Source organism: Bos indicus, chromosome 1 (genome assembly GCF_029378745.1).
Source record: "Bos indicus isolate NIAB-ARS_2022 breed Sahiwal x Tharparkar chromosome 1, NIAB-ARS_B.indTharparkar_mat_pri_1.0, whole genome shotgun sequence".
Taxonomy (NCBI): Eukaryota; Metazoa; Chordata; class Mammalia; order Artiodactyla; family Bovidae; genus Bos; species Bos indicus.
The window spans coordinates 71,710,076-71,723,474 of record NC_091760.1 but is presented as its reverse complement, the minus strand read 5'-3'; the positions used below and the strand labels follow the sequence as shown (position 1 = coordinate 71,723,474).

The 13,399-nt window shown below is 40.0% G+C and overlaps 1 protein-coding gene across 2 annotated transcripts; it reads left to right on the top strand.

The window, feature by feature from the left end:
- Window positions 1-11: 11 nt before the first annotated feature.
- On the top strand, window positions 12-12,955 carry WDR53 (WD repeat domain 53). 2 transcript variants are annotated; one of them, XM_070789211.1, is made up of 3 exons: window positions 12-136; window positions 7,971-8,466; window positions 12,170-12,955. In XM_070789211.1, exons 2-3 carry the CDS (start codon window positions 7,987-7,989, stop codon window positions 12,764-12,766), a joined length of 1,077 nt encoding a protein of 358 aa, XP_070645312.1. In that variant the 5' UTR covers window positions 12-136; window positions 7,971-7,986; the 3' UTR covers window positions 12,767-12,955. The 2 variants fall into 2 exon arrangements, with proteins under 2 accessions (XP_070645312.1, XP_070645316.1); XM_070789215.1 differs by lacking the exon at window positions 12-136 and having other exon boundaries at window positions 7,971-8,074.
- The last annotated feature ends 444 nt before the right edge of the window (window positions 12,956-13,399 follow it).

Genomic DNA, 13,399 nt, shown 5'->3' with positions numbered 1-13,399 from the left:
GCCCAGCTCGCGCGGTTCCTCTCGGCCCCGGATGTGACTATTTGGCTGCGGCCGCCTCCCGCCCTACGCTAGATGGGATTGGGCGCCCGCCGGTGAGGTCATCGCCAGGCGCCTTGGAGGGAAGCGGGAAGCACAGGTATGAGGTTGGCGCGGGTGGGTTTCAGGCTGTCCTCCGCCTTTCCCCCTTGTTGATCTAGTGACCTTGCGTCGGCTTTTTTGGTCCCCTTTTCCTATAAGGTTTACCTGAGTCGTTTGCGTTCCTGCTTGACCATTCCAACCTAACGCAGGAAACTTCCCTCTCCTTACTAGCCAGTGCTAGCTCCGCCACCTTCAGTTTGAGTTAGATCTTCCTTTTCTTTCGGCAGCTGAGGTCGTGTTTTCCTGGTCAGGCCCTCTTGTTCTCCCTTAGTACCAGTGCTTATCAGAACGTGTGTGCTAGCCTGTATGTAGCATGAGAGGTCTCTACATTTGAACACCTCCCTCCCCCCTCCCATGTTTGGGTAACCTTAAAGTGCTCTTTAAGTGCTACATTATTTTGGACAAAATATGGCCTTTCCCAGTCTTTCCTACTAACCCACCGGTTAGTAGGCTAATTGAGGTGTGTTTTTAACTAACTAGATATTCTAGTAGGGAGAATGACATGGAGGCTATAATTAAGAACACTATTTGAAAGGGAAAGAATTTCAGCATTATTTAGTCATACTACGTTTTCCTAGGTGGCCAGAACGTTTTCCGACAGCCTTTAAAGAATGCTCGGTAAGAGAAAATAATAACCATCATGTAAGACAGGCAATCTACTGGGGCCCTTTACGGGAGAGAGTATATAACTCTCAAAGCAACACTGCGAAGTAATTGTTAAAATAATAGGGTTCACAGATTCCCTTAGTAGTCAATTCCACTGTCTTTCCTTTAAGTAGTAAGGAATCTTCTCAAAAGTTCTCCTGCTGTGAATAATCCATTTCTTGTTTTCCAGTAAAACAAGGGAGGAGGGAGGAGGGTTCAGGATGGGGAACACATGTATACCTGTGGCAGATTCATTTTGATATATGGCAAAACCAATACAATATTGTAAAGTTAAATAAAATAAAATTAAAAAACAAAACAAAAGAACAGCACCTACCATCTCTACTCTCTGATAAGTGGTGTTTGATTACTACTTGCCAGTCCCTTCTTCCTAGATATTTTTTCCTCCAAGCTTAGTCACCCAGATTCTTTTCTTTTTTACTAGTGTCAGTGCCACAGCCCTTCAACCACTCACTTTGGAAAACTGAAATGTGTGAAGAAAAGTTGACCAGTATACTTATTACAATGATAGTGACTATCATATTATTTAAACCTCAGGCTAGGGAATTTATTATTCATTTTTCAACTTTCAACTATTCCCAGGAAGGCAGTCCATGTTTTGTCTGGAAAGGCACTGAAATTTCTTTTACATCTTCAAGGACAGAGTTGGTCCATCCAAGAAGATGACAAAGAACAGACAGAATGAACAGCTTTAAAGGCACAATCACTTGAAAAGGACAAGTGGATACATGGAGATATGACAGGAGCAAGTATTTTAGAGAGCATTTGGTTATTAAAGACATTGGCTTCTATTCTGTCTGCCCTGGTATAAGTGAGGGAGAGCCTTTGAAGGATCTGATGAAATAAATCTAGTCCAGTCAGTGAGGTGACTTTTTATGGCAAAGTACCCCCAAGTGGCCCAGGTAGGATTTCAAAGTAGGAAAAGCTTTTCTTTATCACTACCTCCTGTTTTCTTTCTTGCCTGCTCATCACCCTCTGGACCATGTCCCCTCCCCCCATGTTCAGTACCTTTCTGCCCTTTGGCTGCTTAGAACTTCCATCTTAGCACTCCACCCTTCATAAAAATGTTTTCAAAGTACCCCACCTTCCTCCTCCCCACACTCCATAATCTCATTAGGTGTTGGAAGAAAGGACTCTATTATCTAATTAAACTAATTCACAATAGGAAATGACTAATTACTGTGCTTGACCCTTTCACTTCAGTTCAGTTCAGTCGCTCAGTCGTGTCCAACTCTTTGCGACCCCATGAATCGCAGCACGCCAGGCTTCCCTGTCCATCACCAACTCCCGGAGTTCACTCAGACTCACATCCATCGAGTCAGTGATGCCATCCAGCCATCTCATCCTCCATCATCCCCTTCTCCTCCTGCCCCCAATCCCTCCCAGTATCAGAGTCTTTTCCAATGAATCAACTCTTCGCATGAGGTGGCCAAAGTACTGGAGTTTCAGCTTCAGCATCATTCCTTCCAAAGAAATCCCAGGGCTGATCTCCTTCAGAATGGACTGGTTGGATCTCCTTGCAGTCCAAGGGACTCTCGAGAGTCTTCTCCAACACCACAGTTCAAAAGCATCAATTCTTTGGCGCTCAGCCTTCTTCACAGTCCAACTCTCACATCCATACATGACCACAGGAAAAACCATAGCCCTGACTAGATGGACCTTTCTTGGCAAAGTAATGTCTCTGCTTTTGAATATGCTATCTAGGTTGGTCATAACTTTCCTTCCAAGGAGTAAGCGTCTTTGAATTTCATGGCTGCAGTCACCATCTGCAGTGATTTTGGAGCCCAAAAAAATAAAGTCTGACACTGTTTCCACTGTTTCCCCATCTATTTTCCCATGAAGTGGTGGGACCAGATGCCATGATCTTTGTTTTCTGAATGTTGAGCTTTAAGCCAACTTTTTCACTCTCCACTTTCACTTTCATCAAGAGGCTTTTTAGTTCCTCTTCACTTTCTGCCATAAGGATGGTGTCATCTGCATATCTGAGGTTATTGATATTTCTCCCGGCAATCTTGATTCCAGCTTGTGCTTCTTCCAGTCCAGCGTTTCTCATGATGTACTCTGCATATAAGTTAAATAAACAGGGTGACAATATACAGCCTTGACGTACTCCTTTTCCTATTTGGAACCAGTCTGTTGTTCCATGTCCAGTTCCAACTGTTGCTTCCTGACCTGCATACAGATTTCTCAAGAGGCAGATCAGGTGGTCTGGTATTCCCATCTCTTTCAGAATTTTCCATGGTTTATTGTGATCCACACAGTCAAAGGCTTTGGCATAATCAATAAAGCAGAAATAGATGTTTTTCTGGAACTCTCTTGCTTTTCCGATGATCCAGAGGATGTTGGCAATTTGATCTCTGGTTCCTCTGCCTTTTCTAAAACCAGCTTGAACATCAGGAAGTTCACGGTTCACATATTGCTGAAGCCTGGCTTGGAGAATTTTGAGCATTACTTTACTAGCATGTGAGATGAGTGCAATTGTGCTGTAGTTTGAGCATTCTTTGGCATTGCCTTTCTTTGGGATTGGAATGAAAACTGACCTTTTCCAGTCCTGTGGCCACTGCTGAGTTTTCCAAATTTGCTGGCATATTGAGTGCAGCACTTTCACAGCATCATCTTTCAGGATTTGAAATTGTTCAACTGGAATTCCATCACCTCCACTAGCTTTGTTCGTAGTGATGCTTTCTAATGCCCACTTGACTTCACATTCCAGGATGTCTGGCTCTAGGTCAGTGATCACATCATGGTAATTATCTGGTCGTCAAGATCTTTTTGTACACTTCTGTGTATTCTTGCCACCTCTTCATAATATCTTCTGCTTCTGTTAGGTCCATACCATTTCAGTCCTTTATCGAGCCCATCTTTGCATGAAATGTTCCCTTGGTATCTCTAATTTTCTAGAAGAGATCTCTAGTCTTGACCCTTTAGGCATCTACCTTTGAGAAGAGAAGCTTGTTGACTTGATACCTGAGTGGAGATAGTGGCACTTAGCTACTTCCAGGTAGCTCTCCAGTCCCAGTAAAACAAAAACAAGAAACAGCAGATTGCCAACTCATTTCTAAAAGATTGTTTTGATTGAACTTATATGTAGTTAATTTTTCCCACTACCTTCTACCACAGCAGTCTGATTAACACTTTTTGATTGAACATTTCAAATAATAACAAATAACTTCAATTTTGTAGATTAAGTAAACAAGTGATTTGGGTGGCGGGGTATGCTGGTTGAATCCCTGATCAGTACTCTGGGTGATTAAATTAAATGCCTCAGAATGTACGGATTTCTGGGGCTTTCCCAGTTCTTTTTTCCTATTATTTCCTGTAATAGGTCTCTATTTTAATTTTTCTGACTAGCTGGGTAATCAGTGAATACTATCCATGTGGTGTAGAGATTGAAAGTGAAAGTGAAGTCGCTCAGTCGTGTCCAACTCTTAGCGATTCCATGGACTGCAATTTACCAGGCTTCTCTGTCCAAGGGATTTTCCAGGCAAGAGTACTGGAGTGGGTTGCCATTGCCTGAAGTTTCATTTGTTCTTTACTCTGGTGGGTAGACATTAAGGTAGAACTGACCTTGGACTTGTTGGGAATAACAGTCCAAGAGTTACTACTGCTTCCATTATGGAAAACTTTACAGGAACTGTATTGTTGTCTATAGTAGTCTCTTGAAGAGCAAAATTCATTTATTGCCTAACTTCTTACATTTTGGGGTAGAGTTTAACTAGATGTATCTTTAAAATTGAATTAACTTTTTCTGGAAAAGAGTTACATTAGGAAGAAAACCTAAAACTTTTGTCTGCAAGTCAGCCTTACTTAGGTCCTCTGTGGGTAGATCTGTGATGGAGAAATAGGAGTACTAGAAACCCTGCCTTTTCTTAGTGAAAAACCTAATATTCTAACAGAGATCCAAAACCTTTATGGATACAAAATCCTAAAACTGTAGAGGGCAGACTTCTAGACTTTAAAGTTCATTCACTGTAGAAAAATTAAAACTCTGACTTAGGAATAAGTGATCAATACTCTAAAGATTCATTACATAGTTAAACTATTTGTAACTTAAATAGCCTTTTCAATGATTAATTCAAAATTCATATTTTTAGTTAGGATATTGTCTCTATCATGTGAGTCGATAGTCATCACAAAGGACAGTTCCTAAGCCTAAATATTAATCTCTTTCATTTTAAATTGTGTTGAGTGTCCTTTTTCCTTGGTTTGTCTGGAACATTTGGCAAAAGTCCTTGTTATGGTTTGTTGTTGTGCAGTTGCTCAGTTGTGTCCGACTCTTTTTCGACCCCATGGACTGCAGCATGCCAGGCTTCCCTGTTCTACACTGTCTCCCGAAGTCTGCTCAAACTCATGTCCTTTGAGTAGATGATGCCATCTAGCCATCTCATCCTTTGTTGCCCTCTTCTCCTCCTAACCTCAATCTTTCCCAGCATTACAGTCTTTTCCTATGGGTTGGCTCTTCGCATTAGGTGGCCAAAATACTGGAGCTTCGGCTTCAGCATCAGTCCTTCCAACGTATATTCAAGGTTGATTTCCTTTAGGATTGACTGGTTTGATTATGGTAGAAAATTATTTAACTACTATGTCAGTACTTGTCAGCAAAAATCAAATCACCAGAGTTCCCTGTCTTTATCTGCCTGAGTCATTTCCTCTCCAAACCTCTCCTTTAAAATGTATTTGCTTCAGTCTCTATTTAGTTTTTTCTGTTTACTAATTGAGTGCTTCTGCTAAAAATTTTTAAATGTATCTTTGTCTTTTTTATATATTTTTTTGTATATGAAAATTGCTATATCTGATTTTGTGATTGTGTTTCTGTTACTTTGATTACTATTAGATCAGTGGGTTTTTTTGGCAGTCTAGTAGTTAGTGATTTTGTATGTGTGTGTGGCTAAAAGTGGGAGGAAACAAACTTGTGTTGGGAGTAGAAACTTTAAGTAGATTAAATTATTCTTCAAAACAGTATTTGGAAATTTATCTCTGTACAATTGAACTGAATTCAGGTATTATATCTGAAAATACTAAAGCAACTATTGCAGTTTCTTAGTAGATAAACTCTCCTTTGTCTTGTGGAATGAAAAATATAATTTGTCCAGATAGATGTGTTTGCTTCCTTTTGTCTGATCATTTAATTGTATAAATTGCCCCAGTTTCCTTTTTTGCTTTACCCAAGAGGTAATTGGGCTTCCAGGTGGCGGTACTGGTAAAGAACCTGCCTGCCAATGCAGGAGACAAGAGACATGGGTTCTATCCCTGGGTTGTGAAGATCTCCTATTCTTGCCTGGAGAATCCTATCCACAGAGGAGCCTAGTAGGCTATAGCCCATTTGGGGAGGGGTTGCAAAAGACACACATCTGAAGCGACTTAGCAGCAGCAGCAGCAGGAGATAGTTATGGTAGGGGGTAGCATTATGTGGCAATTCCAGTTTAAAGAAGCAGGCTGCCTAGCATATCAGGAATCTAAATAATGCACATAAACACTACTGTTATATAAGTACAAGTAGGTGATAATGTGATTTTTTAAAAATGTGAGTATATTTAGAAGCAGTAATGAATTATTAGTAGCTTTTGGTCATTTTCTGTACTTTCAAATACTAACAGGTTAAACCTGTTATCAAGTAGAATTGTTATAAAAAGGTCTTCATTATTTAGAAGTTTAGGATTGTTTTATTTTAGATCCTAAGTACAAATCCTGAACAGGTGACTTTGGGAAAATTATTTTAAATTTATGAGACTCATTATCTGTAAAATGGAATGATACCAATCAGAAATGTTGTTTTGAGAATAAAATTAAATAATGTACTGAATTAGTCTCCAATGAGAAGACCCAGGGGTTTGCATTTTTAACCAGTTCCCCTGATGATTAGTGGTATAGTACAGGTTCTCAATGGCTTCCGTGGTGGCCCAGTGGTAAAGAACACATATGCTATGCAGGAGTCATGGGTTTGATCCCTGGGTCAGAAAGATCCCCTAGACAAGGAACCTACTCCAGTATTCTTGCCTGGGAAATCGCATGGACAGAGGAACCTGACGGGCTACAGTCCATGGGGACAAAAAGAGCTGGACTCAGCTTAGCGACTAAAACAACAGGTTCTCAAATTCTAGCATACGTCAGAATCACCTGGAAGGCTTGTTAAACCACACTGTTGGGTGCTGACATCAGAGTTTCTGATTCAGTGGGCCTAGAGTGGGGTCGAGGAGAAGGCAATGGCACCCCACTCCAGTACTCTTGCCTGGAAAATCCCATGGACGGAGGAGCCTGGAGGGCTGCAGTCCATGAGGTCGCTAAGAGTCGGACACGACTGAGCGACTTCACTTTCACTTTCCACTTTCATCCATTGGAGAAGGAAATGGCAACCCACTCCAGTGTTCTTGCCTGGAGAATCCCAGGGACAGAGGAGCCTGGTTGGAGGCCGTCTGTGGGGTCGCACAGAGTCGGATGTGACTGAAGTGACTTAGCAGCAGCAGCAGTAGCAGAGTGGGGTCCAATAATTTATATTTCTATAAGTTCCTAGGTGATGCTAGTGCTGCTGGCAACCATACTTTGAGGACCATTGGTGTAATATATATGATGCCACTTTGACTAGCCTAATAAAAGTAACCAAAGTGACAATGATAATACTTTTGTTGAGTTCTCCTTACATACCAGGCATTGTTACATGCACTTGACATTTACTGTGTCATTTAATCTTCTCTGATCTTATGAAATGGATGTTATTATTACCCCCATTTTATCAAGAAGGAAAGTGGGTCATTGATTCAGTAACTTGCCCAGCTGATAGGTAATAGGGCTATTCAAACCCAAAAGCCCAGGGCCCATTTTCCATAAACATTATTCAGACAAAGGATATAACCTGATGATTGTGTGGTCCTTTCTTAAAAAGGACTTTTCTTAATTTAAAATAAGTGTATTTATTGTTTATTCCTATGTGAGCCTCACATCAAAGGCTGGAGGACCAGACTTACCCGGGTACCTGATTGCAAGGAAAACACATGTAGGCATGTGCCAGCCACAGTTTTGTGTTAACCAGGCTTTGTAGGCTTGATCTTCAAATGTCTTTTTTTATTGATTGAGATTTTTAGATGTCTTTTATTTTTTAAATGAAATATTTGTGTCTTACAAAGTTCTTATATAAAATGTGAGATTATAGTTTTCCCCCCTCTTCACAGAGTTACCTGGGTCATTATGGCAGTCAAGTGGACTGGTGGACATTCTTCTCCTATTCTCTGCCTGAATGCAAGTCAAGAAGGGCTAGTGGCTTCTGGAGCAGAAGGTGGGGATCTCGTGGTTTGGGGTGAAGATGGGACTCTTTTAGGACACACGTGCTTCCAAGGGGCAGAGGATGTTACCAACGTCTTATTTTCTCCATCCTGCCCCACCAAACTCTATGCCTCACATGGAGAAACCATTAGCATACTGGATGTCAGGTCTCTTAAAGAACCCTTGGATGATTTTCATGTGAATGAAGAAGAAATCAATTGTCTTTCATTGAATGAAACTGAAAACCTGCTGGCTTCTGCTGATGACTCTGGAACAATCAAAATCCTAGACCTGGAAAATAAGAAAATTAGCAGATCACTGAAGAGACATTCCAATATCTGTTCCTCTGTAGCTTTTCGACCTCAAAGGCCTCAGAGCCTGGTGTCATGTGGACTGGATATGCAGGTGATGTCTTGCAGAGAGTACATGGGTAATTTCTAAATGGGACTTGCTAATAGAATCAAATTATTGATTGGGCTAAATATATCTTGGCATTTTCTTTTATCCACTGACATGCCTTATGTATTTAGGAACCGTAAACTTTATGTCTACTGAATGTTTAATGCTAACTTGACAAAGTCTAGTAGATTAACAAAGTAATTATTAATCTTTTACTCTTTCTCTATGCTTTAAGACATTCCTAAAACATGAGAATTCGAATATTTGATTCTAAACATCTGTTTAAACAAAGGACCATGCTAAATACAGAGTTTATCACCCACCCACTCTCCATAAAGTTTATAATTAAAAAAAAAACAGAGGGCCTGGATCTATTATTGTTTTTACTCTAAATCACTGGAGTGAGAATAGGCATGGCTTCCCTCTGGTGGTCACTTACCACTTTACGCTGCTTTGTATATATTAGTTTGGGAGAAGGCAATGGCACCCCACTCCAGTACTGTTGCCTGGAAAATCCCATGGATGGAGGAGCCTGGTAGGCTGCAGTCCATGGGATCGCTGAGTTGGACACGACTGAGCGACTTCACTTTCACTTTCCACTGAGCGACTTCACTTTCACTTTCCACTTTCATGCATTGGAGAAGGAAATGGCAACCTACTCCAGTGTTCTTGCCTGGAGAATCCCAGGGATGGGGGAGCCTGGTGGGCTGCAGTCCATGGGGTCGCACAGAGTTGGACACAACTGAAGCGACTTAGCAGCAGCAGCAGCATATATATTAGTTTTCTTTCTAATCACACCCTGATCATACTGTTTCTTTTTTAGAAATGAGGAAACTGAAGTTCAAATTGAGTTTTCCCACAGCAGACTGAATTGGAATTCAAACCTCAATCTCTCTGACTTCAAAGCCTATATTTTTTTCTCTGTGACACTAAAGATATTTATTTAAATAGATGATATGTGTGCCCAACACTGTTATAGGCATTTAATCTACTTTTTCAGCTGCTTATAGTATCTTGTAAGACTCCTGGTCACTTCCAGGCCAGTGATCTTTGCCACTCCTCTATCCTCCACACCTCCTTATAATTTAGAAATAAATGAGACTAATTTTAGTTGTTGTCACTCTGACTGCCACCCCCACCCCAAGCTACTGGTCTTTTTACTAGGAAGAATCAGTGGATGTCCTGCTGCGCTGAGGCAGCCCCTAATTAAAAATTGTCCTACCAAAAATTTGTAGTGCCTCGGTTGAGAATAATTTTACACCTACAGGGCACAGTGATCCCATGACATCAAAATTCCTTTTCTACTCCTAGGTCTTGCCCAGAACTTTAATAAATCTATATTTTTCTACACTAGTGGAGATAATCTGCTTACTGTGTTGGGCAGAAAGACCTACACAACCAGTCAGATATCTGTTTTAAGTAGGCGGATTGTACAGTGTCTCTGACTACTCATTCATTCATCCTTAAGCTATACCAGTTTTCAATCACTGGTTCATTAACTGCGTTAGACATGGCAGTCAGCCAAGTAGATGTATAGCAGTCACAGATTACACAAGAAGCAGGCATCCAGAATTTACCATTTTACCTCCAGTTCTAGATGAGAAAGTTTAGTGCCAGGCAGGTGTTAGAGAATACTCTAGGAAATAAATATATTGTGAAAAGAAGTCTTTTGCTTTTTGATTTGTCAAGAATTGCTAAAAATTCACTATAGATTAACTGCTGCATTGGGTTGTAATATATAATAAAAGTGACTAAGATAGTACAGTCATTACTTCTGACTGAAATTACTTCTTTAACTGGAGTTGAAAGTATAATTTCTTCCAGTTTACTTCTTAAAATCTGGTTATCTGGTATTTTTCTGAACTTTAAGAATAGCCAGCCTATGGAGGGGTCCAAGAATGTAGGTGTAATAGTGGAAGGGAGTTTTTATCAGATTAGTGATGAGAGTTATTTATCTCTGAACAAGGTGTTTTATCTCAAGGCAGGAACTGAATTATTGCCACACATAATAGATAAGTTCAACATACCTATCTTTGTTATTGAAAGTGAAAGTGAAGTCGCTCAGTCGTGTCCGACTCTTTGCAACTCCATGGACTATAGCCCACCAGGCTCCTCCATCCATGGAATTTTCCAGACAGGAGTACTGGAGTGGGGTGCCATTTCCTTCTCCAGAGGATCTTCTCCACCCAGGGATTGAACCCGGGTCTCCCGCATTGCAAGCAGACACTTTTACCATCTGAGCCACAAGGGAAGCTCATCTTTGTTATTAGAGAAATTATAAAAATTAGATCCTTTAATTTAGATAGGTTTAAATAGAAAAAGCTTACTCAAGCAGGGACCTTAGGAATGAAGTGTGATTTATTAAGACACTTGAGACTACTTAATCTTTTATTAAATAGACACAAAATAATATTCATGATGTATTTTTAAGGTATAAATAATAACACTAAATAAATACATGTGAACCCACCACTCCAATACAGTTTTTTCTTGTAAGGACATTTGGAAATTTGAAGCCCATCATGAATTTCTGTAGCATATACACTGGTTTTCTTTGTCCCTCATTTCCACATTTGAAAGTAAATGGTTTCAAGTTTGTTTTCTTCTTTCTGGAGTTTGAACAGTCTCTAGGACCAAAACCTAAGTATCCAGATAGTGGAAGAGCCTCTTTCTTTTCCCCTTGAAAATGAATCTTTTATGTGGAAAGAAATGTTTTTGTACAAGAAATTTTTGAGCAGGGTCACTTTGATATGCTTGCATTCACTTCTGAGTGTCACTTCTTTTGAAATAGGATGCGTTGAAGGAAGTTACTTTGAATAGCAAACGAAACCTTGGTATAATCAGCAGTGGTAATATTTTCGGTTCAGATCTGTGCTTTTGACTAAACGGTCGTGCTTATCCTAGTGCCCCTTTTAGATCATGAGCCATAATTCAGGGACGGTACTAGATGGCAAAATAAAGTTGTCTCTTCGCTCTGAAAGTATGAAGAATATTTTCTTTTTCAAATTGGTTGCTCCAGGAAGACAATTGCTGAAGTCTGGAGTAAAATCAATCCACAGAACTTATTGTTTTGTTTTAAATATTTTTAAAATTGCATTTTATCTAAATCTACTTAATAGGTCCAAGATCATGGTAGAGAACAACAGTAAAAAGCCAAGTATACCAGGATGTCAAATTAACAGACTTGCTTAAAATTTCTGCTCTTTTCTACAGGTACTATGCTAGGCATTGAGCTTCCCTGGTGGCGCACACAGGAAAGAATCTGCCCAATGTGGGAGATCCAGGTTTGATCCTGGGTTTAGTTTATTTAGTTGATAGGTGTTTCTACTTGTAACAAGCATAGGCTAAAATTAATAAATTTCCTCATTTTCAGTTTTACTTGTAGCAGTCGGGGTAGGATGACTTGAAGAAATTGGCATCTGTGTAAGAGTTTGGATTACACATTAAAGGGTTTGTTGATCCAGAGTTACTCAGGATCTAGTTTTTAAATTATACCTTCCTTACTGCCCATTGGCATTCTAGTTTTGGTACCAGGGTAGCATCCTGCTGGCATGTTGTGGTGCTGTCTGAATTTTTTTTTAATGTTGCTGGGAATGTATCCTGCTAATCATTCTTAGACTACTTTGGTGATTTTCTTAGAAGCAGAATAAGCATGTTCGTGAAACAAACTATTTAGAACTCTAACTGTGTAACTTCCACTTATTTAAAGGTGATGCTGTGGAACCTTCGGAAAGCCCGGCCACTCTGGATTACAAATTTACAGGAGGATGAAACAGAAGAAATGGAAAGTCCACAATCACCTGGTCAGCTTTTAAACCCTGCCTTAGCCCACTCTGTGTCTGTGGCATCGTGTGGCAATGTTTTTAGTTGTGGTGCAGAAGATGGTAAGGTTCGAATCTTTAGGGTGATGGGAGTCAAGTGTGAACAGGAACTGGGATTTAAGGGCCATTCTTTGGGGGTTTCCCAAGTCTGCTTTCTGCGAGAATCCTATTTGCTGCTTACTGGAGGGAATGATGGAAAGATAAAGCTGTGGGATGTAAGCAGTGAAATTGAAAAAAAACATAAGAGTCCAACCAAACATACTCACAGGAAGAAAACCAAAAGGGCAGCTTACACCAAGCAAGGTGGAGGCACTCATGCTTCAGTAACAGGTGAAGATGAACATGGCAAAATTTTACCAAAGTTAAGTATTGAACATGGAGAAAAAGTGAACTGGCTCTTAAGTACAAAAATAAAGGGGTACCGAAATATATTGGTAGCTGATCAAACTAGTTGTATATCAGTGTATCCCTTAAAAGAATTTTAAATCCAATAAAACATTTGAAAAACTGCAGCAAAACATTTTGTAAGTTAAAAAAAAAATCCTGATTCTTTGTTTAAACTCTTTGTCATATGTGGAATAATAGCATTCCATAACATGTGAGCAAAAGGAGATGATTGGGTAACACTTTATATGGTAAATGACATATTAAAATTTGGTGAAAGAGAACGAATATTCACTGAGTCCTGATTGTGCTCCAGCATTTTACATGTGTTTCATTTCATTAAGGTGGAATGAAATAAGGTGGGTGACTTCCTTCATTTTATTACCACAGGAATCAAAACTCAGCGATGTTAAGTAACTTGAGGATCCAAGAAAATTGCAGGCACGATGACTTACCTGCAAAGGATCTTCATTGTCTTGTCAAGCCTGTTGCCTTAGGAAAGCTCACATCCTGATCCAAACGTGGTCACCGCATTAGTGACAACATTAGTAATTCCAGGCTGTCATGAGGATATTTACCAAGTTGAAAGAAGAAACCATTCTTGCTTTTTCTGTGTAAAGCCCAGAATACTGACAATCACTTTTTGCCATTTCTAAGAAAAGTGTTCCAGGGTCAAATCAGTTTAGGATATTAGGCAGCCATCCAGGCTGTGATGCTGTTGGGACCAAGAATAA